Genomic DNA, 17,349 nt, shown 5'->3' with positions numbered 1-17,349 from the left:
AAGACAGAGTGGTTTCCTGGTGACAGAGACGGAAGTTCTGTAGATGACAGCAACTCCTCCTACCCTGTCTCTGCAGCCTGTGCTGGTGTTGCACTGAGTATCCAGATGGGCAAAGCTGGGTCAGATCAACTCCTCCCAGCTCACCCACCCAGGTCTCGGTAATGCACACCAAATCGGCATCTTCATCCACAATCAAATCATGGATGAGAGTGATCTTATTGTGTACTGATCTGGCGTTAAACAACAACACACACAGGCCAGTGGGCACAGCAGATGAGCAACAAGGAATCCATCCATGAGAGGAGTGGCAGCAAGGAACAAGGCGCAGAGAGCCTTGCCCTCGTCTTCTATGGTAATTCACCACCTCCCCATGGCTGTATTTCCCTCTACCCGTGATCACTGAAATTGGGGTGGCATCACCCATGTTCCTCCATACTAAGACTCCTCCTAACACCTAATATGGACCCAACACGAGCCCACCAACAAAACCTGCCGGAGCCAATTATTCTGGTAGGCCTCTGCGAGAACTGGGCTGGGAACAGTCATACCCATACAAACTTTTTCACACAGGGCCCATCTACTCCCCCTCCTGTCTCACACCCGGGGAGGGCCAGCCTTCTGCCAGTTACAGACTCTCACTCTGAAGGCATCTGGCGACTTTCTCCTGTCATTCAGTTCATTGCACAGGCTCTCACCCTGTGCAGGAACTACACATGCACCACATGCCCTCCCCACCACCAATCTCCTCTAGATTGGTTTAATAGAAAACAAATTAAAAAGAAAAAAAAGAAAGAAAAGGTAATAGAAGGGGGTAGCGCCCTCGCTCTTGGGACTCCCTAAGGGGCTCCCCCAGGGCAACCCCTTTGTTGTTGCCCCTCAGTGGCAACCCCCCAGTGGCAGACCCGCTGCCCACAGGCAGCTGGGCTTTTATGCCTCCTGCCCCTGCCAGCAGCTAATGCAAGAGGCTGCAAGATTGACTGCAGCCTCTCTCTGGAGCCAGGGTCAGGCAGGGGATCCCAGTCCTTGCAGCACTTACCAGGGACTTCAGCTGTCTCAAGGGACAGCAACCCAAAGGAGTGAGCAGCAAGCACCCAGATGCTCAGATACTCTCCCAGGGCAGGTCTTCTTCAGTCCCCCTAGTGCTGCAGCTGTTCCCTTTGTGTAGACTGTTAATGAGAGCTGTGCTTAAGCCACCTATCACCAATCCTGGGTCTCATCCTTTTCACTCCAAATGGTGTCTCACCTGTGTATACCTCAGGGAGACAGCTACTTACACAAGCACTAGGACAGGCAGGACAGATTACATCAAACAGAACATCATCTGCAGGTCCTGCAACATAATATGTCATCGAATGCAAAAGACCAGGATGTCATATCCAATACGCAGAAAAAACCACAACTGACCTACGCACCCGCTTCAGAAACCACAAATCGGCAATCTCAACAAAAAAAGTGGAGCAACCAGTTGCAAAACATTTCAACATGGATGGTCACAGCCTGTTGGACTTTTCTATAACAGTGATAGAGATGGCAACAGATCCAGCAGCATTGACTAAAAGGGAGAACTTTTGGATATACTCTCTGGACACATTGGCACCATGTGGCCTGAACCTGGAGGACAGCACAAACATTACTTAGCTTCTGCAAATGAAGCCGCTCTGAGCATTCCATCCTTAAAGCTCTATAACTGCCACCTTGGTAACGGCATTTGTATGTTAGCAGCTGATGAAGGCAGAAGCCAAAACGTTTTGGTAATACAATAAAAACCTCTGTTTTGTTAATCACAATTACGTGCATATATTTTTAGGTGATTAACAGAATCCTTATAGGGATCCAGAGCAAGCTTGGGTGAAGTTCTGTTTGTTACTTTCAAAACTGTCTATCTATAGAAAAAAAATCTGTATCCACACAATACAGTATATTGGGCTCCTGCTGGGAGGAAGGGCAGGATATAAATCAAATAATAAATAAATAAATATCTCTCTTTGCCTGGAAATTGAATAGCACACCTTTCTAAATGGGGTTTATAGGTCTCATCTCTGGGATCATCTTTGAAGGGAACCTCTTCTTCACTGATGAGCATTTCTTCTTCATCACTGTTGATGTGGTGGGGAGAAAGAAAGGATGAACACAAGTTATTTATACATCAGTATATTCATGAACACAGAAAAGAACAGTATAGATAGCATACTCTTGTGACTGACAATATTATACACAGTGGTACTACACACCAAACAAAAGGCACGTGTGTAGTGGAGTCAGACACTATGAAAGACAAAAAACTCTTCTGAACATGCAACAGACAACATGCAATTTGTTCACTTGCTAGAGAGCTGTATCAGCAATGGTTTAAATAATCCAGTAACAGGAATTATATTCCACGCAGGTGGAATGCAAGTAGATTTCACATAATCTAAATCCTTTTCTCTATTTTCTCTAGCCTGTAAGACATATTTTCTATATTTCTATCAATTTCAGCGGGTAGCAACTTAAACCTTAGAACAGCCCTTCCCAATTTTTGGGTCCCCAGATGTTGCTTAACTAAAATTCTCATCATCCCTGACCATTGGCCCTGCTGGCTGGGGCTGATGGAAATTTAGTCCAACAACATCTGGGGTCCCAAAGGTTGGGAAAGGCTGCCTTAGAAGAAACATGCTAGAGCGAGCTTATCAGCTCAAAAAGTGGATGAATATTTGTTTATATAGTAGCGAGATGGCAAGAGTTAAAGCCCAAATACCTCAAATCATCATCCCCAACTACTGGCCATACTGGCTTGAGTTGATGTGAGCTGGGAGTCCAGCAATAAGTGGAAGGTCACAGGTTAGCCACCCATAATTTAAATCATCTTACCATTGTCTGAAGACTCAGCCTCTAAATTAATGCGAGATACCAATTTGCAATATTAAAAAAAAGGTAAAGGCGTCCCCGCACTTGTAGCGTGAGTCATTTCCGACTCTTAGGGTGACGTCTTGCGACGTTTACTAGGCAGACCATATCTATGGGGTGGGATTGACAGTTCCTTCCCCGGCCTTTCTTTACCCCCCAGCATATGCCGGGTACTCATTTTACCGACCACAGATGGATGGAAGGCCGAGTGGACCTCGACCCCTTTTACAGGAGATTCGACTTCCTCCTTCTGTTGGAATCAAACTCCGGCCGTGAGCAGAGCTTCGGCTGCGTTACCACCACTTACCACTCTGCGCCACGGAGGATCTTATTTGCAATATTACCAGACATTTATTATATTATTATATTTGTATGCTCTATCTTCACATATTTTAGTGCTAGCGCCACCTCCTTTGAATCAGTTTCCTATGTGCAAACCGATTTTCTAACCACTACACTAAGCATGGAAGAACACTCCAATCCAAACTTCTTACCTGATTCCAGTTGGAGATGAATGCTCTTCTGTGACCTCTAAAAAAGAGAAACAAAAAACTTCTTTAGATCTTCATAAAATTCTGGGCTGTAACAAATGGAAATGCTGTTTCCAATTTTACACAATAGGAATAGCACACATGAGCACATACAAAAATGACTTCTCCAAGACACACAGGCATCTGTGGCAATATATAGTGATGTGTGCCATGCTAATAGTTTGTATTTTAACTATTAAGCTATATTTGCACCTAATCTGTGTTGCATGTGACTATGTGAGATAAAACTATTTTTTAGTAAATCAACCTTATGACATGATATTGATTTGTGACTTCAGATTCTTGTATGAGTTACATCATGGGAGAGAACTTCAAGCCTGGGGGCCAAATGCCTCTCTATCTGGCCCTTACGACTCTATCCCACATTGCACCCCTTCTCCTCAGGCCACAACTCCTCACTGCCCTTGCTTTGCACTCTCCTTGAGTGCTTCTGCCTGGCTGAAATGTATCCAGTCTTCTGTATAAAGGTAAAATTTACATTAGTTGCTCCTCCTACTTTTGTCTCTGGACCTGCCCACCACCAACATGTGGCTCCTGGAAGGTTGCCCAGAAGGGAAGGCCAGTGTTTTCATTATACAGCAATTAAAAGCAGCTCATACCATCATCATCTTTATTGTTACGGTCATAGACCAGAACATTCACATATAATGCTATGAACAATTATACAAAAGTACGAAGATACAATCATAAAATAACGGTAAAACAGTTACATAGCGTGGCGAAAACACTCATAATAAAAACGGTAAAAACAATGGAGCAATAAAACAGTTATAAGACTATGGAGAAATGGGAACATCTGGAGGGGTGAATACCCTCCGAGCTGATTGGGCCGCAAAAATGTATTTAGCTACTAGCAAGGTAGTATCCCTGCTAGCCGCAGACAGAAGATAAAAAAGTAAGCGGTCAAGTGGTTTGTAAGGAAATTTATTTATAATAGGAGTTATAAATTTAGAACGAATATCATCACATAAAAACATTCAAAGACGACGTGAAATAAGGTTTCTATGCTGTTAACACCACATGGACATAAGCGATTTGCATAAGGAATGCGCTGGAATCTCCCTTCTAATAGGGCGGAGTTGAGACAGTTGAATCTAGCCTTCATAAAGGCTAGACGATATTTAGGGATCATGAGGTATTCCAAATAGGGGACACTGAGTAGTGGCGCAAAACTTAAACCAAAATGAATAGGGGAACAGGTCGAAGTGGCAGCGGTGATGGAACTTTGAAAGCCCATGTCACTAATGCGGGTCAGGATTGAAAGCTTAGCTGACTTTAAATCCTGAGACGCCAGATGTTCAGCTGAAAGGCCAATACTTACAAGATAGTTTGTATACGTTTGGGCCCATGTTGAGATGAAGGGATCTTCCCAAAGTAAAGGGAGGTAGCCAGAAGAATTTTCATATGACATTTTAAGCCAAAAATTTAGGGCAGCCTTCCAGGCTTGGGACTTAAGCGAAGCTAGACCAGTTTCTAACCTGAGGACCGCCGATGGAACACATCTAGGAACACCTAGGATTTGTCTAAGAAATAGGGATAAAACTGCCTCCATTGAGGGGTTAAAAGCGCCAATCCATAAAGGTACCCCGTAAAGAAGTTGGGAAATAGTTTTAGATCTAAAAACCTTAATGGCTGCCGGGATATATTGTCCTCCTTTAGTGAAGAAGAACCTTCGGATGCCATTAGCTGAATTTCTAGCAGTAGAGATGGCTCCTCTAATATGGGGAGTCCAGGACAGTGATGAGTGAAATAATAACCCAAGGTATTTAAAATGGGAAACCTGTTCAATTTTGTGGGAATTGATTATCCATTCATGAGGAGGAGAGTGTTTGGCAAAAGCTAATATCTTAGTTTTAGAGAAATTTATAATCAATTTGTTTTCGTGACAGTAACTCATAAAAGATCTAATTAGGCGTTTGAGACCAACTTTAGAAACCGATAAGAGAACAGCATCGTCTGCATACAATAGCAATGGACAGTGCAGGTTCGCTAGTTTTGGGGGGGTGAAAATCCGGGGAGTGACAGTAATGAGACAAATCATTCATAAAAAAATTGAATAATAGAGGGGCAAGAATGCAACCCTGTCTAACTACTTTTGTTGTATTGATAGGATTTGTGAGGTGTCCTTCATGACTACACCTAACACGAAGAAAAGTGTGATGATGCAGTCGACTAATTAGAAAAAGGAGTCTCTTGTCAATTTTAGATTTAACAAATTTTGCCCATAGTAACTCCCTGGGGATAGAGTCAAAGGCTCATACCAAATTCTAGCTGGTCTGTGTTTGGTTCTGACTTGCAGATGAGCTGCAGGGTCCCAGTCTTGGATCTAGAGCTCCGTGAATTCTCATCACACTGACGAACAGCAGCTGCTGCCCTGTTGCTACGCCAGCCTCGATTGAGCCTAGCTGTACTGACTGGGGTTTCAGTAGCAGTAACATTGGAGACTTCTTCCTCTTCTGTCTCTTCTTTGGGATCTATGATATAAACATATGTAACAGAATATCTGAATCAAAAAGAAAAACCCACCACTGCTTTTAGAATCCTAAGCTTGAATGGAATTCACTCTACTCCCGGGAAGGTACAACTATTCATGCCATGTATCCATACATATCAGCCTATGCCAACCACATCACGGAGAGCCACAAGTTGCGAGTTGCAGCACTGGGGAGAGGAACTCACACAGCAAACAGCCCAGGATAAGTTGCAGAACTATTATGAATCGTATTGGCTCCCAATTTGCTATTGAGACAAACTTAAGATCCCACTGATGGCTTAGCCTGATCCTAAGCTGTACAGGGTGTTCTAAATGAAAGAAGGCCTTCCCCTGTATATATCTGCCTTTCGCTATGGACATCAGCAGAAACCCTCCTGGCTGTGTCACATCCTGCAGATATTCATCTTAATCATCACTTGGAGACACGCTTTTGCCGTGATGGCACCCACCCTGTGGAATAGTCTTCCCTGGATACCTAGCTGGCACCAACAGAACTGTTATTTCATCAGCTACTCAAGATTTATCTGTTTACCTGGGTCTTTGATCTGCTATACAAGTTTTATTGTCCCTTAAATATAGGAGAAGTAAACGATATTGTTAAGATTGTACTGTTTGGTAAGGCTTGTCTAGGAATTCTCTGCAACGATATCCATATTTTATTTATTTTATTTATTTAATTACATTTCTAGACCGCCCTATAGCAGAAAGCTCTCAGGGCGGTGTACAACAAATAGGGCGGTGTACAACAAATATCAAAGCAGGGTTACCAACCCCCTGGCTGGAATGCCCTGCCTGCCTTTTAATGTTGCTGCTCCAAACTTCACATTAGGCAGGCACTTCATGGTACTCATTTTGGCACTTGCTAAAAACATTTTTGTTTAAGCAAGCCTACACAGGCATGTAGAAGCTATTATGTTTTTTACCTCATTGTTGGTTTTATTATTGTGAATATTTTTAAATACTGAAACTCTTTTAAACTCTGGAACAGCTTACCTGAGGAGATACGCCTGGCGCCTACGGTACTTTCTTTTAGGCGCCAGGTTAAGACCTGGCTATACTCCCAGGCATTTTAATGTTTAATGTTTTCATGTTTAACGTTGTTAGTTAATTTGCTGTTATGTGTTATTGATTTTATTATACTATTGTATTTTAATCCTGTTTGTACACCGCCCAGAGAGCTATTAGCTATGGGCGGTCTAAAAATGAAATGAAATAAATAAATAAAATAAATAATAATGTGTTTGATTTTTAGTGGATTGTCTTATAATGTTATACCCTGCCTTGGTGACTTCTAGTTTAAATGTCGTATATAAAGAATTGTAATAAATAAATAAATAGGTAGCACTTTTTTCTATAGGTTGCTTTGTGCCCTCATGTTTAAACAAAACAAGTAGCCTAATCATACTGTAAACAGAAACCAAATAGCCACTTTTTATTGTCTTTTGATTCCAGTGATCACTTTAGATACTGTTCACTGCACCAGATCAAATTCATTTCTTAAATATAGTTGACCAAAAAAGGGGAGCATTGTTGCAAAATAACCTGTCAACACTTGTACAGGGCTACCATGCTCCATCTAAAAATGCTTGATCTAATAATCCAACAGTTTAACAGCCAGCAACATATCACCTTCCCCAACGTAAATCATGAGGCTGTGTACACAATTATAGAGAAGAAATCAACAAATGTTGATAAGGAGTATGTTTACTGTGTGATTTATTTTATTTTTATTTTTTATTTTATTAAATTTATATACCGCCCCATAGCCGAAGCTCTCTGGGCGGTTCACAACAATCAAACATCAATACAAAAACCACATATTTAAACAATTTAAAAACAATTTTTAAAATTTCTTAAAATTCTAAGAGAAATTAAAAACAATTAAAAAAAAACACTTTTAACACATACTAAAATGCCTGGGAGAAGAGGAGAGTTTAGCTAATATATGGCAAATTTAATCTGACTAGCAACACAGAGGAGAAAAACACCTGCACACAAAACTCACGTTTATTCGTATTGTCTTTCTAATAGAAGACCATTTTGCTGAATTTCCCCTCAAAAATATTTAACTTTTTAGGTGAACTTCAATTATTTTTTTCCATTTAAAGAGTGGAACAACAATGAGATTGGGGGGTTTTTCGGAAGAAAGAGGACTGCCAGTTCAGTGGTCATAATAGGCAGCAAATGTGTCTTTATATGGGCCTGAAACCTTTCTGATAGAAATAAAACCTACTACAGAGAAGTTAAGTCTTTGATTGTGAGCCCTCTGCAACTTGAATGACATTGCAACTTATATGTCTAACTACATTTATTTTTCATTTAAAAACTTAGCAGAAGCCACTCCCTCAAGGTTCAAGGGAAAGCTGAACAACCCTCTTTCCTCCCCCTCACAAACTTAGCTAGCAGAAGAAAGAACCTACAGCTCATATAAAAGACAAAGATATAGGATGGAGTTACCATGCTCTGCTTTATATATGCCAGCTTTAAATACTTAGTTAAATGCGGTACTATTTGATTACTAAATCTGGCAATCCTGGAATTAGATCCCATTTTTTTATTAATTATGTTAAAGAAAAGTCAAAAGGAAATATATACTAAAGGTTTTAAAACTAAATAGAGAAATTTACATATATCAGCAGCAAGAAACCAGCCAAAAAGGCAGTAAAACTGTTGGATGGCAAAAAGTGTTTTGAAGAAATGAAAGATGTAAAGCAGCCAAATGAATTATTTGTATCAGTTTTAACTGAAGATGCCTCAGAGCATTCTTGAGCCACCATCTTCTGGAAGCATATACAAACTACGTGAAATAAAGGTGGAAATCATGTAAACATTTAAAACTGATTGGCAAATAAAGTTAGTCAACATATGCAAGAGGGATTCACTTATCCCATGAAACTGACAAGAGTTTCAGGGCCAACAGAATGAAGTACTTCATACAATGCCAAAGTAACTTATGGAATTCACTGCTATGGGATATTTTGATGACCATTAGAATTAGGATGATTTCAAAAAATATTTAGACAAGTTCACAGAATAAATATCAACCAATTGCTTTTACATGTTTTATTGTTCAGGAATACTGCCCTGTGCTTCTTTGGGGAAAAAGGATAAGCCAAAAATTTAATATTAACCTGCTATTTCCCATGATAGCTAAAAATAAAATCATGGACAGAAGCAATACAGTGCCTTGCAAACAGGGTTGTGGAGTCAGAGTCGGAAGCAATTTTGGGTGCAGTCGGAGTCGGTAGAAATGTACTGACTCCGACTTCAAAATAAATTTTGATTGACAATTTTTAAAAAATATAAATTCAAAATGTCAAAGAAGCTTCCCATGAAGTCAGCTGTAGTTGAGCATTTCACCATAACTCAAGATGGAAAACATTTTGTGTGTCAGTGTATGACACAGGACCCAGATGAAGACAAATGCTGTGATGCCAAGATCAGCGCATATTCAGGCAGCGATAAAAATGCTGCTATGAGAGCTTCCCATTTAAAAAGACATTTACAGCACTTTCCAGGGCTGTGGAATTGGAAGCAATTTTGGGTGGAGTCAGACAGTACAAAAATAGAGGAGTCGGAGTCGAAGGTTTGGCGTACCAACTCCACAGCCCTGCTTGCAAAAGTAATCAGTCCCCTGACCAATGCTCTCATATTACTGAATTACAAATAGTACATTGTAATTTTCTTCTGTATGATATTTTATTTTGAAACACTGAAATTCAAAATTAATTATTGTAAGCTGACATTGATTTTATGTTGGGAAATGTTTGTAAGGAACATAAAAAATGGAAACATGTTGCTTGCATAAGTATTCAACCCCTGTGCTGTGGAAGCTCCCAGTTTACACAGATGAAAGAAATTGCCCTATCAAGGACACAATTATCTTACCATTGGCCTCCACCAGTGAACCATTAAAGTTGCTGTCACATTGTCAGGATAAAACCCTCACTGTTGAAGGATCATTGGTCAGGCTGTGGATCTGAAGGAACATGAAGACCAAAGAGCTTTCTACAGAAGTAAGAGATAACGTAATACAAATGCGTGGATTAGGAAAAGGGTACAAAATAATATCCAAGTGTTTGGATATCCCAGTGAGCACAGTTGGATCAATAAACAGGAAGTGGAAGCTGCATCACACCACCCAGGCACTGCCAAGAAAAGGTCGTCCCTCAATACTCAGTGCTCGAACAAGAAGGAGACTTGTGGGAGAAGCTACAGAGAGGCCAACTATCACTTTGAAGGAGCTACAGAGTTCAGTGGCTGGGAGTGGAGTAATGGTGCACCAGTCAACCATATGAAGAGCTTTGCATAACACTGGCCTGTATGGCAGGGTGGCAAGAAAGAAGTCGTTACTCAAAAAGTACCATCTGAAAGCATGTCTGGAGTTTGCCAGAAAGCATGAGAGTGCCCCAGCTGCGATATGGGGAAAAAGTTTGTGGTCAGATGAGACCAAAATGGAAATGGACTGCCTTCAAGTCGATTCTGACTTATGGCGACCCTATGAATAGGGTTTTCATGGTAAGTGGTATTCAGAGATGTTTACCATTGCCTTCCTTTGAGGCTGAGAGGCAGTGACTGGCCCAAGATCACCCAGTGAGCTTCATGGCTATGCGGGGATTTGAACCCTGGTCTTCCAGGTCGTAGTCCAACACTCTAACCACTACGCCACACTGGATCTCCAGATGAGACCAGGATAGAACATTTTGGCCAAAACTCAGTGCTGTGTGTGCTGCAAGCCTTACACTGCCCATGCTTCAAGACACACCATCTCTACAGTGAAGTATGGTGGTGGCAGCATCATTCTGTGGGGATGCTTCTCATCAGCAGGGACTGGGCATTTTGTTAAAATCAAAGGAAGAATGGATGGAGCAAAATACAGAGAAATACTTGAAGAGGACCTGATTCAGTCCACTAAAAAACCGAAGCCTGGGCAATTCACTTTTCAGCAAGACAATGATCCCAAGCACAAGGCCAAAGCAACATTGGAGTGGCTCAAGAACAAAAAGGTGAAATGTCCAACAGTGGCCCAGTCAAAGTCCTGATCACAATCCTATTGAGAATCTGTGGTGTTCTTTGAAAACTGCAGTCCACAAGTGACATCCAACCAACCTGGCCTGGAGTGAATCTGCCAAGAAAAATGGGCCAAAATCCCTCTGACACTGTGTGCAAAGCTGGTACATACCTACCTCGAAAGACTTAAAGCTGTTATTGCAGCGAAAGGTGGCTGTACCAAATATTAATGGGGAGGGGGGTTGAATACTTATGCAACCAACATGTTTCAGTTTTTTATGTTTCTTACAAACATTTCCCAACATAAAACCAATGTCACCTTACAATAATTGATTTTGAGTTTCAGTGTTTCAAAATAAAATCTCATACAGAACAAAATTACAATGTACCATTTGTAATTCAGTAATATGAAAGCATTGCTCAGGGGGTCTGATTACTTTTACAAGGCACTGTATATCTTGACAATCAAATGACTGGCAACAACAACTATTGCTACTATGTCTGTGAGCTTCCCAGGGACATCCAGATGCTTACTAATTGTGGGCTAAACAGGCACTTAATCTTAGTCTAACAAAGTAACTATATTTTTATGAAGTGCATTCAAATCTTACCTTTCACCACTGCTTTATCCAGGTATCTGAAATGAAATTTAAACACATGGTGAATTTCTGCTGCAGCCACTCACAACATCTTGAAAGATCGGACTTCTCCCAAGCACTGTAATGGCTGCAGGAAAACACAGACTCATTCTCAAAGTTTCGTCATAAGGATAGTGTAGGAGCTACTGTGTCACACTAGAAACAGAGAAAGCCACGTTCAAAATTTCATTAAGCCAGCATCTTAGACCACAGATTATCTCTCAGACTAATCTGCCTCACAGGATTGTTGCAAGGAGAGAACTGGAAGGGAGAGAATCATATACATCACCTTGAGCTCCTCAGAGAGAAGGCAGGTAATAATTGTAATTAAACAATAATAGAAAGTATACAGCTGTAATCACAAGTGCTAATACTACATGTTTAGAAAGCTTTCCAAGAGTGGAATTCTTGTGGCCATAAACGTTTATGAAATATGCTAAATGACAATATTTTCCAGCTCTCTCTCACTACTACTCTTTCCCAGGTCTAAGTTATTTGATTTTATTACTGCTATTCATCACTTTTCAGGGCCAAGTTCTAAGTAACATGCACTCTCTCCAACACCTTGCCCCCCCAAAGGAAAACCAAGCTAGATTTCTTCAGCAAGGACCACACTACTGTTTCCTTAAAAGGAAGCAGGACCACACCCTCCCTCGAGGAAGCATCTAATTACCCCCAATGTTTAAGCTTCCCAACACTCCCTGGCTACTTTTAATAACCATGAAATCAAGCTCTCTCATAGAAACTGAACCTGCAATAGTCAGGGATATGTGCCTGTAATTTCACACCACTGGGAAGCCAGGAGTTCTAATTGGTAATATGACCTAATGAATACACAGGCCTGTGTCCCACACACGTGCTAGTATCCCACACACTTTCCAGAGAGTCTTTCTTTACCTCTAGTTTGAAAAAATTCTAAGCATACTTGCCTAGAAAGAAATCTTACTGAACACTGCAGGGCTGACTTTAAGATAAACATGCACAGGATTACCCAGCACATTAAGTATGGTGTTCTCTTATCCTATCTACCAATTTGGTGCAGTAACACTACTTCTACAGTTATTTAACAGGATATACCACAAACTGACGTGGTATATTCTGAATATATTCCATTCCAGAAGCTCCGTTATAAAAATTGCAAGGCAATTTTTGTTAAGCCAGTAGTCATTCTTTGGGTCGGCGTCGCACGCGAAGGACAATCTTATCGTTTCTTCAGGAACTGTGGGAAGCGTCACCAATACTCACACGGCGCGCGGGGTCCCCTTCCTGCAGGCAGCGCCAGGCGGAGCGGCGGTTGGCTGCGGGCTGGCCTCAGCACCGGGTGCGGCCGTTAACGTCTCGGGCTCCTGGCTTTGCCGGGAGCCAGGACTGCTGCGGCGACGACGAGGATATTCAGCCTTCCTTCGGCGTGAGGCAGCAGCGGCGGCAGCGGCAGCAGCCGCAGCCCGTCCCCGCTCTCGGCCTCCCCGGAGCACCCGATTGCCGCCAGACTCCTCCCCCGGCTCAGCAGCGACTGTAGGAGTGGGCGGGGGACGCCGGCGGCCGTTGGGAGGCGGAGTCCTCTCCTCTTCTCTCTCTCGCTCGTCTTGCTGCGGCTCGTCCTCCTGGGTCTCCGCCTGCTCGGGGGCTCCCGGCATCAGAGCAGCTGGAGGGGGAGGGCGCGAGCAGCAGCGACTGCCCCTCCTGCTCCTGACAGCAGCGCGGAGCGCTCACCCCGCCTCTGTATGGCAGACACCCCCGCCCCGCCGGCGTCCGAGGCCAATCAAGAACAAGTTCAAAGTTCAAGCAGGTCGCAAGAATCCCCTTCGGCAGCCAATCAGGAGAAAATATGCAAGACACACCCAACACCCCCTCTTCCAGGCCAACCAATCGGAGTAGCAAACCGGGCAAGCGCTCTTACACTCCAATCAACGGGTGAACCTTATCGGGAACGCGCGCGCGCTGTCGGAATTCTGGCCGTGGCGCGCGCTTTGTAGAACTGAGCCGTTTAACAGTTATCTCGCGCGCGCCCAATGTCCTTCGTTACCCTGTGGGAGATACATCGTTGTCGAGGTTTCGCGCGCTCTATCCCGAGCTGCGGAACACTTAATACTGCGCAATGACACTGTTCCTGTAAAGCCGTTAGTCCTGTCGTTGTCGCCCTCTCCTCCCGCAGTTTGGGCCGGTGTTGTATCCCCGATCCTTTGTTTACAAGAGTGAAACGAAAAGAGAGCCGGTACCTTCCGAAAACCTGTTCCCTGGTTTTCACGTTGTCCGCATTTTTCGGAGTTTCATGTCTGGGGGCGATTTAAAAAAACATTGTAGCTTCTCCTTTAAGAAAAAAAGCACCGTCGTGTGGCGGGTGAAAGTCGGTGACAAAATGGCGTCCAATGAGGAGAGGCGGGACTTGTGGAGGACTCACGCATTTCCTGTCTCACTGTCAGCACTGCGCAGGTGCACACCGTGCTAGCATTATGGGAACTGTAGTTTAAAAGCCCATTGGACGCAGTGGGATTTACTTATGAGTAAACATATGTTGATTTGTGCTGTAAGTCTGAAATACCATATTCTCTTACTCGGTAATAACCAGGACCCAGTAAATTTAATGGAACCTATTTCTAAGTAATTAAGCGTTGGAATGCATTACATTGCCAGAATCCTCTGCATATTTATCTGGGAGTAACTCACTGAATATAATGGGATTGAATTCAAAGAAAACTACATGCATACCTGCACCTGGTCAGAAATAAAGAATATGTTTTATATGAAGGCTCAAGGGCTGAGTATTAAAATATGGCTTGACATTTCCTCAGCTTCACCTGAGAAAACCTGCTGTGCCTATACAAGACTACACAACAGGCATAAATGCAAAAGGTGTAGCCTCCCCACCTATATATCCATTATGAAGGCTATATAGAATTTCTGTCCGTTGCATAGCATTTAAAGCACTGCAACGAAAGTAACTATATGCTAGATTCCATGCTAGATTTAGACAGCAGGAAGAAATTCAAACAGACTTTTTCTTATTGCTGAATTTTCATCTGTTCCTGCTTATTAACAATATAAGAAGAGCCTGCTGGATCAGCCCAGTGGCCCATCTAGTCCAGCTTCATGTTCTCACAGTGGCCAACCAGGTGCCTGGGGGAAACCCGCAAGCAGGACCCAAGTGCAAGAACACTCTCCCCTCCTGAGGCTTCCGGCAACTGGTTTTCAGAAGCATGCTGCCTCTGACTAGGGTGGCAGAGCACAGCCATCACGGCTAGTAGCCATTGATAGCCCTGTCCTCCATGAATTTGTCTAATCTTCTTTTAAAGCCATCCAAGCTGGTGGCCATTACTGCATCTTGTGGGAGCAAATTCCATAGTTTAACTATGCGCTGAGTAAAGAAGTACTTCCTTTTGTGTGTCCTGAATCTTCCAACATTCAGCTTCTTTGAATGTCCACGAGTTCTAGTATTATGAGAGGGAGAAGAACTTTTCTCTATTCACTTTCTCAATGCCATGCATAATTTTATACATCACAGGGTGGGGGCGGGAACAGTTGATGCTTTATGCTTTACATGCAAAAAGTCCTTAACATTTCAGGTAGGGCTGGGAAAGACCTCTGTCTGAAACCCTGGGAAGCCGCTGCTATTAGTGTAGGCTGCAGTTCTTAATATGCTTGGGAGCAAATTGCACTGAATTCACTTCCAAATAACCACGAGGATAGTGTTACTAAGTCACTTCCAAGCAACCTGTTACTGAGGATTCATTCCGATTTGTTTGCAGAGAGGTTAAATGATACTTCCTCAAGAAAATGTTATCCCATATTTTCCAGAGCATTTTCCAGTCACTTTATTGCAAAAGTCCTCCCTTTGGGGGAAGCAGATTTGCTGTGCAAGACCTCCAAATCAACTTGCACAACCTGAATTTGCTGGCGTGTGACTGAATCCCACTTGAAATAGTGACAATTTGGAAATGCCCTTCGTTTCTTAAAGATCTGTTTAATACCCCTCTCTTTTTTTTTGGCGAAGTAGACAGTTCTCTTTTTAACATTGCTGCTAATTGCTCAATTACACTCCCTCTTTTCTGTCTCTGGCAAATAGTATAATAGATTCTGCTAGATTGAATAACATTACAAGAGACAGAAGCACTGAGTTTCCAAAACACTTCTTTGTAACTCTTCTTTGTAAATAAGACAAGCTCTTACTCTGAATGCCTACTTCTGAGTTCACCGCTGTCTGCCTCCTTCCTTTTCACAGTCCCAATAACCTTTAATAAACAAACCAACAAGCAAGAGCTCACTCCAATACCAAAGGAAAGAGAAGCCTTATTTCTTTCTTGAGCAAAAGAACTTTTGTAAGGGTAGACTGCAGGATTACTGCAAAGCATTAAAACAAAGGGCTGTAACTGTCCTGTTTCATTTATGTTATTACACTGGTTTTTATCTGTTTCCAGTACTTTTGTCTCACATATGGATGATTTGAATATAGTGGTAGTAAAGGCTGTCTGAAGTTCTTGCTTTATCTCTGATAAAAACATGGCAGTCCTTTGCCTCCAGCTGTGTGCTGAGAAGTAGGCCTCTAATTCACAAACTGCTGCTCTGACAATGGCACATTAATCTGCTTCTTAGAGGCTTCAGCCAAGATGCTGTTAGGACCAAACTCTGATCTAGTCATAGTGAGAGAAAACCCATGCTTCAGATGTATATGCCATGGAACAAGTCTACAACTGGTCCCCAGGAAATTTTTTTAAAGGGTTTTTTTTATCACTTTCCATACATTAATTAATATGCATGTAATTTTAAAATAATCTCTTGTTACTAGGGATGGGGAAAAATAAATTAAGTTCACTTTTAAAGGCAAACCTACCAAATTTGCACTTTCTGAAACAATATGCGAACCAAAACAAGCATTTGCACTCTAAAATTTCCATTTCTCCAAATATTTCAGTGCAGTTCTCAAGCCAAGTAATATGCACAAAATGCATATACTAGGGTAAATTCTGCATAAATATGCATGTATTAGTAAAAATAGCATACAAGAATGCATTGTATTTGGGAACATTGCATGGAAAAATATGTTTATTAGGGTAAATTCACACTAAAATACCCATAAATTTTCATGATTTTTTTTTTAAAATCACAAATTGCTTCAGAAATGTGGAGAACTGAATTTTAGATTGGAAAAAATGAGAGAACTGAAATTGACTGATTCATCCACCCCTCTTTCCTAGACATTGAGAGAGTGCTTTTTTAGACCAGCCAAGAAACACACACACAAAAAGAGAGAGAGATGGGGGAGGGGGGGAAGCTGACACTAATTTAAACACTGGAGGCTTTCAAGAGGCAGCTGGAGAGCCACCTGTTGGGTATGCTTTAAGTTGGATTCCTGCATTGAGCAGGGGGTTGGCCTCGATGGCCTTTTAGGCCCCTTCCCACTCTATGATGTCTATGAAAGCTAGACCTTTATGCATATACCCTGAGCTGCTATTACTTCTGTACGATACCAAAGATGGCACAACAAACATGGCTAAATATTTGATTAAATACTACATATTAACAATTACAGGATACTTGATGCTAAATGTGACCATATATTCACAACATTACAAAGGAGAAACCGTGGTAGTCTGTTGCAGCAACAATAAATCCATTAGTTTTTAGGGTGCAACAAGATTTGTTTTTAAAACTTTACAGAACTGAGGGATTATACTTGCTGAGTGGTATGTATGTTTACAGAAAACAATTCTATTCAGAATAATGCACAGCTTGAAAAGACTATATGTAAATTAGCATACAATTCAACCATGAT

The 17,349-nt window shown here is 42.0% G+C and overlaps 1 protein-coding gene across 1 annotated transcript in view; it reads right to left on the bottom strand.

Annotated features, from left to right (window-relative positions):
- Positions 1 to 13,941, bottom strand: part of ZFP91 (ZFP91 zinc finger protein, atypical E3 ubiquitin ligase) — a 33,088-nt gene extending 19,147 nt beyond the window's left edge. The window contains exons 1-5 of the mRNA XM_061609701.1: positions 12,825 to 13,941; positions 11,553 to 11,578; positions 5,699 to 5,911; positions 3,381 to 3,417; positions 2,010 to 2,096 (exon numbers count right to left, since the gene is read on the bottom strand). Coding sequence (XP_061465685.1) covers positions 2,010 to 2,096; positions 3,381 to 3,417; positions 5,699 to 5,911; positions 11,553 to 11,578; positions 12,825 to 13,216 — 755 coding nt within the window. The 5' untranslated portion in view covers positions 13,217 to 13,941. The remainder of the gene's footprint in view (positions 1 to 2,009; positions 2,097 to 3,380; positions 3,418 to 5,698; positions 5,912 to 11,552; positions 11,579 to 12,824) is intronic.
- Between the last annotated feature and the right edge of the window lie 3,408 nt (positions 13,942 to 17,349).

Source organism: Rhineura floridana, chromosome 2, assembly GCF_030035675.1.
Source record: "Rhineura floridana isolate rRhiFlo1 chromosome 2, rRhiFlo1.hap2, whole genome shotgun sequence".
NCBI classification, from domain to species: domain Eukaryota; kingdom Metazoa; phylum Chordata; class Lepidosauria; order Squamata; family Rhineuridae; genus Rhineura; species Rhineura floridana.
This window is presented reverse-complemented; position numbering and strand designations above follow the sequence as displayed.